The sequence below is a fragment of the Salmo trutta genome, chromosome 23 (genome assembly GCF_901001165.1).
Source record: "Salmo trutta chromosome 23, fSalTru1.1, whole genome shotgun sequence".
Classification (NCBI taxonomy): domain Eukaryota; kingdom Metazoa; phylum Chordata; class Actinopteri; order Salmoniformes; family Salmonidae; genus Salmo; species Salmo trutta.
The window spans coordinates 37553245-37567375 of NC_042979.1; the positions used below are offsets into that span (position 1 = coordinate 37553245).

Consider the following 14131-nt stretch of genomic DNA (forward strand, 5'->3'; position numbering starts at 1 on the left):
GAGTGTCATCTCCACTTTACATCCTCCAACCTTCTACATCCAAACCTATCCTCAAACAAAGTATTCATTAATTAATTCACCTCCTTAATTTACCCACCTAGATAGTCAAATGTCCCTCTCCGCCTCTCTTACCTCAGCAGAGTCCTCGTCCTTGCCGTAGTCGGGGCTGCCCACAATGGGCTCCTTCTCCCTCATCCAGGACTCTGCCTCGTTGGCGTCGGCAAAGTACTGCTGGGCCTGCAGCGAATCCTCCAGGTCCTGCCTGCGCTGCCCGGCCTTGCCCTTCAGGGTGTCCCAGCGGCCGTTCAGCTCCTCCAGCTTCACCTTCACCTCCTCTCCGGCAAAGTGACCTAGTGGGGACCACGGGGAGAGGGGGCTAGTTTATTTATTGGAGGGAAAATCATTGAGAAAAATATATTTTACAATAACGACCTGGAGAGCGGGGTTGGGACAATTCCATTTCAGTTCAGCCAATTCAGGAAGTTGATTTAAATTCAAATCAAATTGTATTGGTCATAAACGCATTTATCAAATGTTATTGTGGGTGTAGCGAAATGCTTGTGTTCCTAGATCCAACAGTGCAGTAGTATATAACAATTCACAACAATACACACAAATCTAAAAGTTAAAGAATGGAATTAAGAAAAATATTAATATTAGGACGAGCAATGTCGGAGTGGCAATGACTATAATACAGTAGATACAGTATATAAACTCAACAAAAAAGGAAACGTCCTCACTGTCAACTGCGTTTATTTTCAACAAATTTAACAACTGTAAATATTTGTATGAACATAGGATTCAACAACAGACATAAACTGGGGGGGGGGGGGGGGTCAAAATCAAAAGTAACAGTCAGTATCTGGTGTGGCCACCAGCTGCATTAAGTACTGCAGTGCATCTCCTCCTTATGGACTCCACCAGATTGCTGTGAGATGTTACCCCACTCTTCCACCAAGGCACCTGCAAGTTCCCGGACATTTCTGGGGGGAATGGCCCTAGCCCTCACCCTCCGATCCAACAGGTCCCAGACGTGCTCAATGGGATTGAGATCCAGGCTCTTCGCTGGCCATGGCAGAACACTGACATTCCCGTCTTGAAGGAAATCATGCACAGAACGAGCAGTATGGCTGGTGGCATTGTCATGCTGGAGGGTCATGTCAAGATGAGCCTGCAGGACGGGTACCACATGACGGAGCAGGATGTCTTCCCTGTAATACACAGCGTTGAGAATGCCTGCAATGACAACAAGCTCAGTACGATGATGCTGTGAAACACCGCCCCAGACCATGACGGACCCTACACCTCCAAATCGATCTCGCTCCAGAGCACAGGCCTCGGTGTAACGCTCATTCCTTCGATGATAAACGCGAATCCGACCATCACCCCCCTGGTGAGACAAAACCGCAACTCGTCAGTGAAGAGCACTTCTTGCCAGTCCTGTCTGGTCCAGCGACGGTGGGTTTGTGTCCATAGGCGACGTTGTTGCCGGTGATGTCTGGTGAGGACCTGCCTTACAACAGGCCTACAAGCCCTCAGTCCAGCCTCTTTCAGCCTATTGCTGACAGTCTGAGCACTGATGGAGGGATTGTGTGTTCCTGGTGTAACCCAGGCAGTTGTTGTTGCCATCCTGTACCTATCCCACAGGTGTGATGTTCGGATGTACCGATCCTGTGCAGGTGTTGTCACACGTGGTCTGCCACCGCAAGGACGATCAGCTGTCCGTCCTGTCTCCCTGTAGCGCTGTCTTAGGCGTCTCACAGTACGGACATTGCAATTTATTGCCCTGGCCACATCTGCAGTCCTCATGCCTCCTTGCAGCATGCCCAAGGCACGTTCACGCAGATGAGCAGGGACCCTGGGCATCTTTCTTTTGGTGTTTTTCAGAGTCATTAGAAAGGCCTTTTTAGTGTCCTAAATTTTTATAACTGTGACCTTAATTGCCTAACGTCTGTAAGGATGACAGGATGCTCTCAACTGTGCATCTGTAAAGGTTTGAGGGGTAAAGCCGAATTTCTTCAGCCCCCTGAGGTTGAAGAGGCTCTGTTGCGCCTTCACCACACTGTCTGTGTGGGTGGACCATTTCAGATTGTCATTGATGTGTATGCCGAGGAACTTGAAGCTTTCCATCTTCTCCAGTGCGTCCCGTCAATGTGGATAGGGGCGTGCTCCCTCTGCTGTTTCCTGAAGTCCACGATCAGCTCCTTTGTTTTTTTGACGTTGAGGGAGATGTTATTTTCCTGGCACCACTCTGGCAGGACACTCACCTCCTTCCTGTGGGCTGTCTTGTCATTGTTGGTGTAGGAATACGTCAAAGATAAATACACAACGCAGAGTATGAGCGGATAAGAGGACTAAAAACTAGAGTACTAATGGTCATTAGGGAATTGTAAATAGGAGTTCAGTTCAACATCTGTTCAGAATCTGTGGAACGTCACTCCTGAACTCAGAGCGACGTGTGCTACCTGTGCCACGTTTTCATTGGTCTGTATATTGAGTCGGGGGCAGGATACTTGTTATTTGGCCAAGTAGTATTGCAAGAACTTCTGATTGGTCAACCCCAAGCTAGGGTGGGGGTTATAAATGGCATCCTGTTCCTTCTTTCGGTGGGGAAAAGCGGAGGACGGGAGACTGAACATTTACCTACCTCCCAGCCTAACATCTTGATTTGTCCTCTCGAATAAACCTATTTTTCTCCCCATGATTTGCTTTTGAGTTTGTGCTATTGAAGAATAATATCAGTTGCTAACATTGGTAATCAGGTCTACTATTGTTGTGTTATCTGCAAACTTGATGATTGAGTTGGAGGCGTGCGTGGCCACTCAGTCAAGGGTGAACAGGGAGTACAGGAGGGGGCTGATCACGCACCCTTGAGGGGCCCCAGTGTTGAGAATCAACAAAGTGGAGGTGTTGTTTCCTACCTTCACCACCTGGGGGGCTGCCCGTCAGGAAGTCCAGGACCCAGTTGCACAGGGTGGGGTTCAGACCCAGGGCCCCAAGCTTAATGATGAGCTTGGAGGGTACTATGGTGTTGAAGGCTGAGCTATAGTCAATGCATAGGTATTCCTCTTGTCCAGATGGGATAGGACAGTGTGCAATGCGAAGGCGATTGCATCGTCTATGGATCTAATGGGGCGGTATGCACATTTAAGTGTCAGGTAAGGTAGAGGTGATTTGATCCTTAACCTGTTTGGGCTAGGGGGCAGTATTGAGAATTTTGGAAAAAATATGTGCCCATTTTTAACTGCCTCCTACACCAACTCAGAAGCTAGAATATGCATATTATTGTTCAGGTTTGGATAGAAAACACCCTAAAGTTTCTAAAACTGTTTGAATGGTGTCTGTGAGTATAACAGAACTCCTATGGCAGGCAAAAACCTGACAAGGTTTCATGCAGGAAGTACCCTGTCTGACAAGGAGTCGTGCGTCTTGCATCTGTTTATTGAAAAGTAAGGATCTTAGCTGTAACGTGACAATTCCCAGGGCTCCGATAGGCTCTTAGAACCCGGGAAATACCTGAAGGTTGACGAGGCAGCCTCAGGCTGAAACACATTATCGCCTTTGGTAAGTGGCGGATCAGAGGACCTTTGAATGAGGCGCGTGCACGATTCGCCCCTGTGGAGAAATTTAACTCGGCTGTTTAGGCTCATTGCATATTCCCGGTCGGAATATTATCGCTTTTCTACGAGATAAATGGCATAAAAATTGGTTTTAAACAGCGGTTGACATGCTTCGAAGTACGGTAATGGAATATTTAGACATTTTTTGTCAAGCCATGCGCGAGACCGTGATTTAGTATTCTGATAGTGTCTAGAACTCACGAACAAAACGTCGCTGTTTGGATATAACGATGGATTATTTGGGACCAAACCTACATTTGTTATTGAAGTAGAAGTCCTGGGACTGCATTCTGACGAAGAACAGGAAAGGTAAGAACATTTTTCTTATAGGAAATATGATTTTGATGAAGGCTAATCTTGCCGGGTGTCTAAATAGCTAGCCCGTGATGCCGGGCTATGTACTTAGAGTATTGCAAAATGTGCTTAATCCGAAAAGCTATTTTAAAATCGGACATATCGAGTGCATAGAGGAGTAATGTATCTATAATTCTTAAAATAATTGTTATGCTTTTTGTGAACGTTTATCGTGAGTAATTTAGCAAACTGTTAGTAAATTCCCCGGAAGTTTGCGGGGGTTATGCTTTTTCTGAACGTCACATGCTAATGTAAAAAGCTGTTTTTTGATATAAATATGAACTTGATTGAACAGACATGCATGTATTGTATAACACAATGTCCTAGGTGTGTCATCTGATGAAGATCATAAAAGGTTAGTGCTGCATTTAGCTGTGGTTTGGGTTTATGTGACATGATATGCTAGCTTGAAAAATGGGTGTCTGATTATTTCTGGCTGGGCACTCTGCTGACATAATCTAATGTTTTGCTTTCGCTGTAAAGCCTTTTTGAAATCGGACAGTGTGGTTAGATTAACGAGATTCTTGTCTTTAAATAGCTGTAAAATAGTCATATGTTTGAGAAATTGAAGTAATAGTATTTCAAACGATTCAAAAATCGCGCCACTGGATTTCAGTGGCTGTTACGTAGGTGGGACGAGTTCGTCCCACATGCGCCAGAGAGGTTAACTAGCCTCTCAAAGCACTTCATGATGACAGAAGTGAGAGCCACAGGGCGATAGTCAATGAGTTCAGTTACCTTTGCTTTCTTGGGTACAGGAACAATGGTGGATTTCCTGAAGCAAGTGGGGACAGCCGACAGATAGGGAGAGATTGAATATGTCCGTAAACACTCCAGCCTGCTGGTCTGCGCATGCTCTGAGGACGCGGCTTGGGATGCCGTCTGGGCCGGCAGCCTTGCGAGGGTTAACACGCATGAATGTCTCACTCACGTCGGCCACGGAGAACGAGAGCCCACAGTCCTTGGTAGCAGGCCGCGTTGGTGGCACTGTGTTATCCTCAAAGCGGGCGAAGGTGTTTAGCTTGTCTGGGAGAAAGACATCATGTCCGCGACGTGGGCAGTTTTTTATTTGTAATCCGTGACCGTCTGTAGAACCTGCCACATACATCTTGTGTCGGAGCCGTTGAATTGCATCTCCACTTTGTCTCTGTACTGACGTTTTGCCTGTTTGATTGCCTTACGGAGGAAATAACTACACTGTTTGTATTCGACCAGATTCCCAGTGGTTCGCGCTTTCAGTTTTGCGCGAATGCTGCCGTGTATCCACGGTTTCTGGTTTGAGTAGGTTTTAATAGTCACAGTCAGAACAACATCGCCTATACACTTCCTGAAGAACTCAGTCACCATGTCTGTGTATATATCAATGTTATTCTCGGAGGCTACCCGGAACATATCCCAGTCCGCGTGATCAAAACAATCTTGAAGCATGGATTCCAATTGGACAGGCGAGCATTGAAAATACCTTAGCACGGGTACTTCGTGTTTGAGTTTCTGCCTATAGGAAGGGAGGAGCAAAATGGAGTCGTGATCTGATTTGCTGAAGGGAGGGCGGGGGAGGGCCTTGTAGCCATCCTGGAAGGGCAAGTAGCAGTGATCAAGTGTTTTAGCAGCGCGAGTACTAGAGTCAATGTGTTGAATTTAAATGGAATTGACCCAACCTGCTAGATAGTCAATAGGTGAACAGTTGAAAAAGGTGGCAGTATGCATGTTAATAAGAGCCGGCTTACCTTCCTCCACCATGGCCTCTCCCTTCTGGGTGACAGCCTTGATGCGGGGTTCGTGGCCGGCGATCTCCGCTTGCAGGGCCTGGTGCTTCTTCAGCAAGTTCTGAACGCCAATCAAGTCTTTGCCCCGGTTGGTGGAGGCGGCGATGGGCTCCTTCTCCCGGATCCAGGTCTCCTCGTCCTCCACATCCCTGAAGAGCTGCTGCAGCCGCAGCGAGTCCGATAGCTTCTGCTTACGGGCAGCCATGGGGTCGCGAAGGGCGTCGTAGCGCGCCACCAGCGCCTCCTGCTTGCGCTTGATGTTGTCAGCGTCAAAGTGGCCCGCCTCCTGGAACTGACGCGCCTGGATGGTGATGCCGTCAATACGGTCCTAGAGAGGGGAGAGAGAGTTAAGTTAAGTGTTGGCAGTAAGTCAGTCAGCAAGACTTACCTTGTGCACTGACAGACAGTAGTCGACACAAATATTTGAATGCCTGAATATTGTCGACCATAATAATGAATGTCTCTGCAACTGGGCTATGAAGACTACTTGGAGTGGCAACTTCCATGCATAAAACCACAAAGTATATATTTGCCAGTCAATCAAAAACCTATAGATCAGCACAGTCCAGCTTTTTCTAGGAACTACCAGGCATGGACGGGATTCTTATAATTAGAGTAGAAACGCACTAGCTGCTCCCAGAGGTAAATGCAACAGTGCTTGTTAGTAGTTTACTTTTAGTTTCTGAAAACATCTAGTGATGGCAGTCAGTCAGTCAGTTACCCGGTGATGGCAGTCAGTCAGTCACCTAGCGGTGATTTAAGCAATAAGGCACGAGGGTGTGTGGTATATGGCCAATATACCACGGCTAAGGGCTGTTCTTATGCAAGACGCATTGCGGAGTGCCTGGACACAGTCCTTAGCCGTGGTATATTGGCCATACCACAAACCCCGAGGTGCCTTAATGCTATTATAAACTGGTTACCAACATAAAAATAAAATGTTTTGTCATACTTGTGGTATACGGTCTGATATACCACGGCAGTCAGCCAATCAGCATTCAGGGCTCGAACCACCAAGTTTATAAATGACTAAATCATTACCTGGTGTGCGGCCACATCGGCCTCCAGCAGGGCATGTTTCTTCTGCAGGTTCTGGACGCTGGTCAGGTCCTTGCCGTAGTCGTCGGAGGCCAGGTGGCCCTCCACCTCGTACAGCCACAGCTCAATGTCCTCCACATTCCTGTTGAACTGCTGCTGCTGGTTAGCCTCACGCAACTTGATGCCTGGGGGGAGGGAAGAGAGTGGTGAGGAGAGGTTTAAGGGTGGATGAAATTAAGTTGGACGTACAGTGAGGGAAAAAAGTATTCGATTCCCTGCTGATTTTGTACGTTTGCCCACTGACAAAGAAATGATCAGTCATTAATTTTAAATGGTAGGTTTATTTGAACAGTGAGAGACAGAATAACAACAAACAAATCCAGAAAAACGCATGTCAAAATTCTTATAAAATGATTTGCATTTTAATGAGGGAAATAAGTATTTGACCCCTCTGTAAAACATGACTTAGTACTTGGTGGCAAAACCCTTGTTGGCAATCACAGAGGTCAGACGTTCCTTGTAGTTGGCCACCAGGTTTGCACACATCTCAAGAGGGATTTTGTCCCACTCCTCTTTGCAGATCTTCTCCAAGTCATTAAGGTTTCGAGGCTGATGTTTGGCAACTCGAACCTTCAGCTCCCTCCACAGATTTTCTATGGGATTAAGGTCTGGAGACTGGCTAGGACACTCCAGGACCTTAATGTGCTTCTTCTTGAACCACTCCTTTGTTGCCTTGGCCGTGTGTTTTGGGTCATTGTCATGCTGGAATACCCATCCACAACCCATTTTCAATGGCCTGGCTGAGGGAAGGAGGTTCTCACCCAAGATTTGACGGTACATGGCCCTGTCCATCGTCCCTTTGATGCGGTGAAGTTGTCCTGTCCCCTTAGCAGAAAAACACCCCCAAAGCATAATGTTTCCACCTCCATGTTTGACAGTGGGGAGGGTGTTCTTGGGGTCATAGGCAGCATTCCTCCTCCTCCAAACACAGCGAGTTGAGTTGATGCCAAAGAGCTCCATTTTGGTCTCATCTGACCACACTCAACGAGTTGTCCTCTGAATCGTTCAGATGTTCATTGGCAAACTTCAGACGTATGTGTGCTTTCTTGAGCAGGGGGACCTTGCGGGCGCTGCAGGATTTCAGTCTTTCACGACGTAGTGTGTTACCAATTGTTTTCTTGGTGACTATGGTCCCAGCTGCCTTGAGATCATTGACAAGATCCTCTCATGTAGTTCTGGGCTGATTCCTCACCGTTCTCATGATCATTGCAACTCCACGAGGTGAGATCTTGCATGGAGCCCCAGGCCGAGGGAGATTGACAGTTCTTTTGTGTTTCTTCCATTTGCGAATAATCGCACCAACTGTTGTCACCTTCTCACCAAGCTACTTGGCGATGGTCTTGAAGCCCATTCCAGCCTTATGTAGGTCTACAATCTTGTCCCTGACATCCTTGGAGAGCTCTTTGGTCTTGGCCATGGTGGAGAGTTTGGAATCTGATTGATTGATTGCTTCTGTGGACAGGTGTCTTTTATACAGGTAACAAGCTGAGATTAGGAGCACTCCCTTTAAGAGTGTGCTCCTAATCTCAGCTCGTTACCTGAATAAAAGACACCTGGGAGCCAGAAAGCTTTCTGATTGAGAGGGGGTCAAATACTTATTTCCCTCATTAAAATGCAAATCAATTTATAACATTTTTGACATGCGTTTTTCTGGATTTTTTGTTGTTGTTATTCTGTCTCTCACTGTTCAAATAAACATACCATTAAAATGAGACTGATAATTTCTTTGTCAGTGGGCAAACGTACAAAATCAGCAGGGGATCAAATACTTTTTTCCCTCACTGTAGGTATTGAAGGAAGGGCAGTTCTAAATTTGTAGGTTTGGTTTCAGATCTTGGGGCTCTTAAATGAAACCTAGTGTAATGACTAAAAACTAGCTTAAAACATAAATGCGCCTTTTTGCAGCGCTCCTCTACAGAGTAACTAGTGTCGCCGCCATTTTATATTTCCTCCACTCGAGGCAAACTCAAAATGGTGGTCGCCATAATAATAACAGCCTCACTCCCACTCATCTCACCTTTGAGCTCGGTGGCCTCCAGCAGCTTCTTCCACTGGGAGCTGACCTCGTCCATGCGGACCGACACTTCGTCGGCGGCGTAGTGCTTGCCGTCCAGGAGCTCCTGTCCAGACTTCTGCAGCGCGTCGATGCGGCTCTGGTTGGCTGACAGCTCCGCCTCGAAGGCCTGGTGCTTCTGGACCTTGCCCTGCAAGTTGGACGGATCCTGGGGAGAACAGAAAGAGCAGAGAGATAGTGAAAGGAAGGGGTTGTTGTAAGTATTAGGCCATAGTACTGGGAATAAGGAACTGGGTGGTTCACAGTGGTATTACAGCCTAATAGGATCCCACTGCAGTCTAGGAGAAAGCCACGTTGAGTATTGAAACCCCATTATAAAGTACTAAGTAGCTAACTAGCTAAAGTATACCACTATAAAGTAGCTAGCTAAAGTAGCTAACTGAGAAACATTGATACCTTGTAGGCTTCGTCGGTGGCAGTCTTCATCTTCTCATTGATCCAGCTCTTGAGCTCGTCCGAGTCGCGGGAGAACTGCTGCAAGTGGAAGGAGTCCTCCAGGGCGGCACGGCGGGACTGGGCACGCTCATGCAGGGCGTTACGGCGGCTCAGCAGCTGAAGGGTGGGTGAGATTTTATACACAACACCCAGGATATGGTATAAGCAGATATAGGGCAGCAGGTAGCCTAGTGGTTCAGAGTGTTGAGCCAGTAACCGAAAGGTTGCAGGTTCGAATCCCCAAGCCGACTAGGTGAAAAATCTGTCGATGTGCACTTGAGCAAGGCACTTAACCCTAATTGCTCTGGATAAGAGAGTCTGTACTCTCCATTTGACATTTTAGTCATTTAGCAAAGTGCTACAAACATAGGACACGTTCCAGTCCTGATCATCGTATTCTACTTACAGCATCTCTACGAGTGGCCACATCCTCCTTGGCGTAGTGGTTGTTCTGGATCAGTTTGGTGGCAAATTCATCCAGGGCCTGGAGAGAGGTTAGAGATTAGGCGTAACATTTGAGGAGGAAAAGCTGATCCTAGAGGTTACTGTTATATACTCACAGTGATCTTCTCCTCCTGAGCGCTGAGGGACTTCTCAAAGTCCTCGTGTTTCTTCAGCAGGGCCTCCACGCTGTCCAGAGAGTCACCAAGATCCTCGTTCAGAAGGAACGCCTGCACGCACACAATAATTACTTCACACCCAAACATTTTTGGAGAATAATAATTTAAGTGTAATTAAGTAAGCATGTTATTGTGTGTGGATGGCGATACCTCTTGCTTGCTCATCCAGTTGTCGACCTGCTCCGTGTCCCTGTAGAAGAGCTGCAGGTCCATGCACTGCTCGTACTGCTGCCTGCGCACCTCCCACAGCTCCAGCAGAGACTCCTTCTCCTCAGTCAGTACACCCAGCTACACACACATGGATGGGGTTCAATTAACCTGTCCACAGGTCCATGTAAAAGCTTGAATTCCAAACCAAGGACAAAGAGACAGATAGCCCTACCTTCTCCTTGACCTCCTCTGAGGCGTAGTGTCCAGTGTTGAGCAGAGCCTGGCCGGCCTCGTCCGTGGCTTTGAAGCTGTCCTCATGGGCGTCAATCTCACCCTAAGGACCACACACACACAGTAAACGTCAGCAACATTGCAGGAAAAACTAGCATCACTGATTGAAGATCTGAGAAAATATATAGTACTTAACAACTGCAATTATATTAAAATTATTATTAGGATCAGTTTTCCTGTACCTTGTGTTCCTGGTGGCGGTCGAGGAGAGCCTCAGCTCCAGCCACGTCGTTGGCCAGCTCATCAGCGTTGATCAGGGCCTTCATCTCCGTCACCCAGCTGGTCAGGTCACGGAAGTCTGAAGTGTAGCGCTGCAGCCTGCAGGGGGCAAAACACATACAGACAGTCAGAAGATAGGGTTCTGCATACTTTCAACTAAACTGGGCTCAAATGGCTGATAAATGTTTTGTTTGACCATGCATTGGGGAGTCGCTGTGTGTTGAGCGCAGTGGTGTTACGGTACTAACCCAGTAAAGTTACAGTAGTGACACTGCAAAGTTACAGTACTGACCAAGTAAGGTTACAGTAGGGACACCGCAAAGTTATGGTAGTGACATAGTAACAATACGGTACTGACCCAGTAAAGTTAGTGTGTTCGCTGTTAGGGCAATCAGGGTTTTACCGGTACCCACCTGTAGGAGTCGTTGAGGCGGGCGTGGCGCTCGGCGGCCAGCGTGCGGATCTGCTCCCAGTTGGTGATGAGCTCATCCCTCTTCAGGTGGATCTGGGAGGCGTTCTGGGGGTGGGTCTGCTGCAGACGTTCTGCCTCTCCGCCCAGAGTGTTGACCTTGTCCTCGAGGGCAGCCAGGTCTCTCTCCAGGCCCTCATGCTTGCGCAGCAGAGCCTGAACGCTGGCCAGGTCCCGGCCAAAGTCATCGGATGCCATGAGCTGCTCCTTCTCCTTGATCCAGCTAATGGTCTCGTCCACATCCCTGCAGGCCACATAACACTCTCAGTCAGAACATAAAATCTAAATGTCTTGATCCTCTCAGTTGTCTTGTGGCTTCCCCATCACACACACACAATCCAAAAGAAAACACACACCCAGCCTGTCCTGGGCATACCTGTTAAATCTCTGCACCTCGGCGGCTCCGAACAGCCTGCCCTGCCTCTGCTGCGCCAGGCCCTTGAGCCTCTGCCAGGCGGCGTTCACCTCCTCCTGCTTGCGAACAATGAGCTCCACCTCGGGGTGGGACTCCTGGCTCAACTTGCCCGCCAGCTGGTTCACCTCATTCACACGCTCCTCGTGGGCTGCCAGGTCCGTCTGGAACTCCTCAAACTTCTTCTGGAGCACCTCTACGTGCTCCAGGTCCTGGCCCAGCTCCTCCGAGGTGGCCATGGCCTCCTGTTAGACACAGGTTTTGGTAAGATTTAGGATCGGTTATATAGTAGGGCCCTGCAGACATGGTTTAGGGAGGCTAATGTTTAGAATCGGTTATCTAGTAGGGCCCTGCAGACACGGTTTAGGGAGGCTAATGTTAGGATAGGTTGTCTATAAGGTCCTATGGCAATGGTCTCCTGTTGGATATGATTTAGGTTAAGGTCATGTTGTCTATTAGAGTTCCGTAGACATGCTTTAGGCCATGGCCTCCAGTAGATATAGAGGATGTGTGTGACTCCAGGTTGAGACACTGACCTTGTCACTGATCCAGTCCAGGGCATCCTCACACTCGCGCAGGTACTGCACCAGCTTCTGGGCCTGCAGCAGACGGACACCCTTCTCCTTGGTCTTCTGCAGCAGCAGGTCCCAAAGACGGTGAAGCTCCTCCAGACGAGTCTAAAAGCAGAAAGGGAGACAATTTACACAGGGTGATGGAAACTGATTCAAGACCAGGGCCCATATTCAGTCTCTCAGAGTTGGAGTGCTGATCTGGGATCAGGTCCCCTCTGTCCATTCAATGTTATTCATTACGATCTAAAAAGAGAAATTAGGGCCCATATTCACAAAGTATCTCAGAGTAGGTGTGGTGACCTAGGACCAGCTCCCCTCATCTATGTGATCTTGTCCTATTATGATCCAAAAGTTAAAACTGATCCCGAATCAGCACTCCTACTCTGAGACACAGGTTATGGGTCCAGTACTTTGAGTCCAGTACTTGCTGAAGCTGTAGTTTGAGACCAAGATAAGTGCATATCAATAGAAAATAGGCACACACATCATGCACTTCTCATAGTCTTCATATATAGATCATAACCACACAGCAAACAGAATGGATCTGAAAGAATTAAAAGGGAGTGGAACCTAAAAGAGAGAGAAACACAAGAGCCAGGAGGTCCACATCACCCAAGCACCTACTTTTATATAGTCAGCCATATTGAAACTTGAAACTATGGGTCTCTGGGAAGTCCGGTAGGGCGTGAAGGACTGAACCAGACATGATCGGGGTTAAAAAGGGTGGATTGTGTAGATCTATCTTGGTCAGGCACATAGCTCAGCGGACTGTGTGAGTGTGTGTCTTTGTCTCTTACGCGGATGGTTTCGGAGGCAAAGTGGCCTTCAGAGATCATAAGGTTGCCAGTCTCGTCTAGCTTAATGATGGCTCCAGCGTTGGCCTGCACCTCCGCCTCGAAGGCCTGATGTTTCTGGAGCTTGCCCTGTGGGTGGAGAGGAGGCATGTTAGCATGGCACAAAGACTACAGTGGACAGGACAGACATACCTGGCGAAGGGTCACGGATTATGATGTACTGATCATTCTATGTGAGTTTTATGGCCTTGCGGTTTCATTTTGAATGGCCACTGGAGAGGCTACAAGTCAGTCAATTCACAAAAAGTGGCTCGTGCAATACTGTAATAAAGTAAGGTGACAAAATGGAATCAAGATGTTACCATTCATTTGGTCAAAGCCCAGGTTACAGTACAACACCACCCACATTCCAATAGACTAAAATGACAACTGGACAGGCTGATCCTAAATCTACCTGAAGCTGTTGAAATGCATCCTTGTGCACTAAAACCCATGATGTGCGATAGGTAGGTACTGTTATGCCGTATGCTGACAGACAAACGGACAAGGCAGACTGACCTGGAGGTTGGTAGGGTCCTTGTAGTTCTCATCAGAGGCGATCTGCAGCTTCTCCTGGATCCACTTCTCCAGCTCGTCAGCATCGCGGCGGAAGAACTGGAAGCGGTACGAGTCCTCCAGCTTCTGCCGTCGCACGCCCGACAGCTCCTTGAAACGCCGGTAGCGATCCAACACCTGCTGCCGGCGCTCCTGGATGTCATCAGCAGACTCCAGCACTTTCACCCCACTGGTATCCATTCTCTGACAAGAGAAATACAATTGGGGAAGTAATCATTAACACGTCTTACCACTTGCAACAAAACGATTCTGCTTTCTAGTTGTTAGCATTAATAGTTACTACAATTGAGATGAGTGGATGAGAATGCCGTCAGCCATCTTGACAAATGTATGAACAAGATGGCTGCTACCATTTGTCCATCCCTTTGATAGTATAGAAATAACGGTCCAACTGAGCCTGCTATGGCAACGCTAGCATCGCATCAAGCATTTCTACTTGGCCGTCATCCAATTTCTCTAATCTCTGCTTCTTTAGGCCTTTAAAACACAAGAGCTCTCAGAAACTGAATAGCTGTGGAGGACTTCCAGAATGTCACGAAGTGCCATTCTTTCTTTTCCACTTTCTCTTTCCCTGGGGGCATTTGAACACAGTGCAGCTCTTCATGGATCTCTACTCACCATGCAAAAAAACGGATCTAGAGG

The 14131-nt window shown here is 47.8% G+C and overlaps 1 protein-coding gene and 1 non-coding gene across 12 annotated transcripts in view; both read right to left on the minus strand.

Moving 5' to 3' along the window:
* The window catches only part of sptan1 (spectrin alpha, non-erythrocytic 1), a 56508-nt gene that overhangs the window by 22763 nt on the left and 19614 nt on the right, over positions 1-14131 (minus strand). For all 11 annotated transcript variants that reach the window (XM_029710165.1, XM_029710166.1, XM_029710174.1 and 8 more), the window contains 15 exons: positions 13433-13672; positions 12878-13003; positions 12045-12185; positions 11473-11753; positions 11041-11340; positions 10591-10726; positions 10350-10451; positions 10118-10255; positions 9908-10018; positions 9754-9831; positions 9309-9464; positions 8856-9060; positions 6782-6963; positions 5702-6068; positions 133-350 (listed from right to left, as the gene is read on the minus strand). In XM_029710165.1, coding sequence (XP_029566025.1) covers positions 133-350; positions 5702-6068; positions 6782-6963; positions 8856-9060; positions 9309-9464; positions 9754-9831; positions 9908-10018; positions 10118-10255; positions 10350-10451; positions 10591-10726; positions 11041-11340; positions 11473-11753; positions 12045-12185; positions 12878-13003; positions 13433-13669 — 2778 coding nt within the window. In that variant the 5' untranslated portion in view covers positions 13670-13672. The remainder of the gene's footprint in view (positions 1-132; positions 351-5701; positions 6069-6781; positions 6964-8855; positions 9061-9308; positions 9465-9753; positions 9832-9907; positions 10019-10117; positions 10256-10349; positions 10452-10590; positions 10727-11040; positions 11341-11472; positions 11754-12044; positions 12186-12877; positions 13004-13432; positions 13673-14131) is intronic.
* Positions 6196-6331, minus strand: LOC115160330 (small nucleolar RNA SNORA84). Its single transcript, XR_003869084.1, has one exon. It is a non-coding gene; the product is annotated as a small nucleolar RNA SNORA84 (small nucleolar RNA).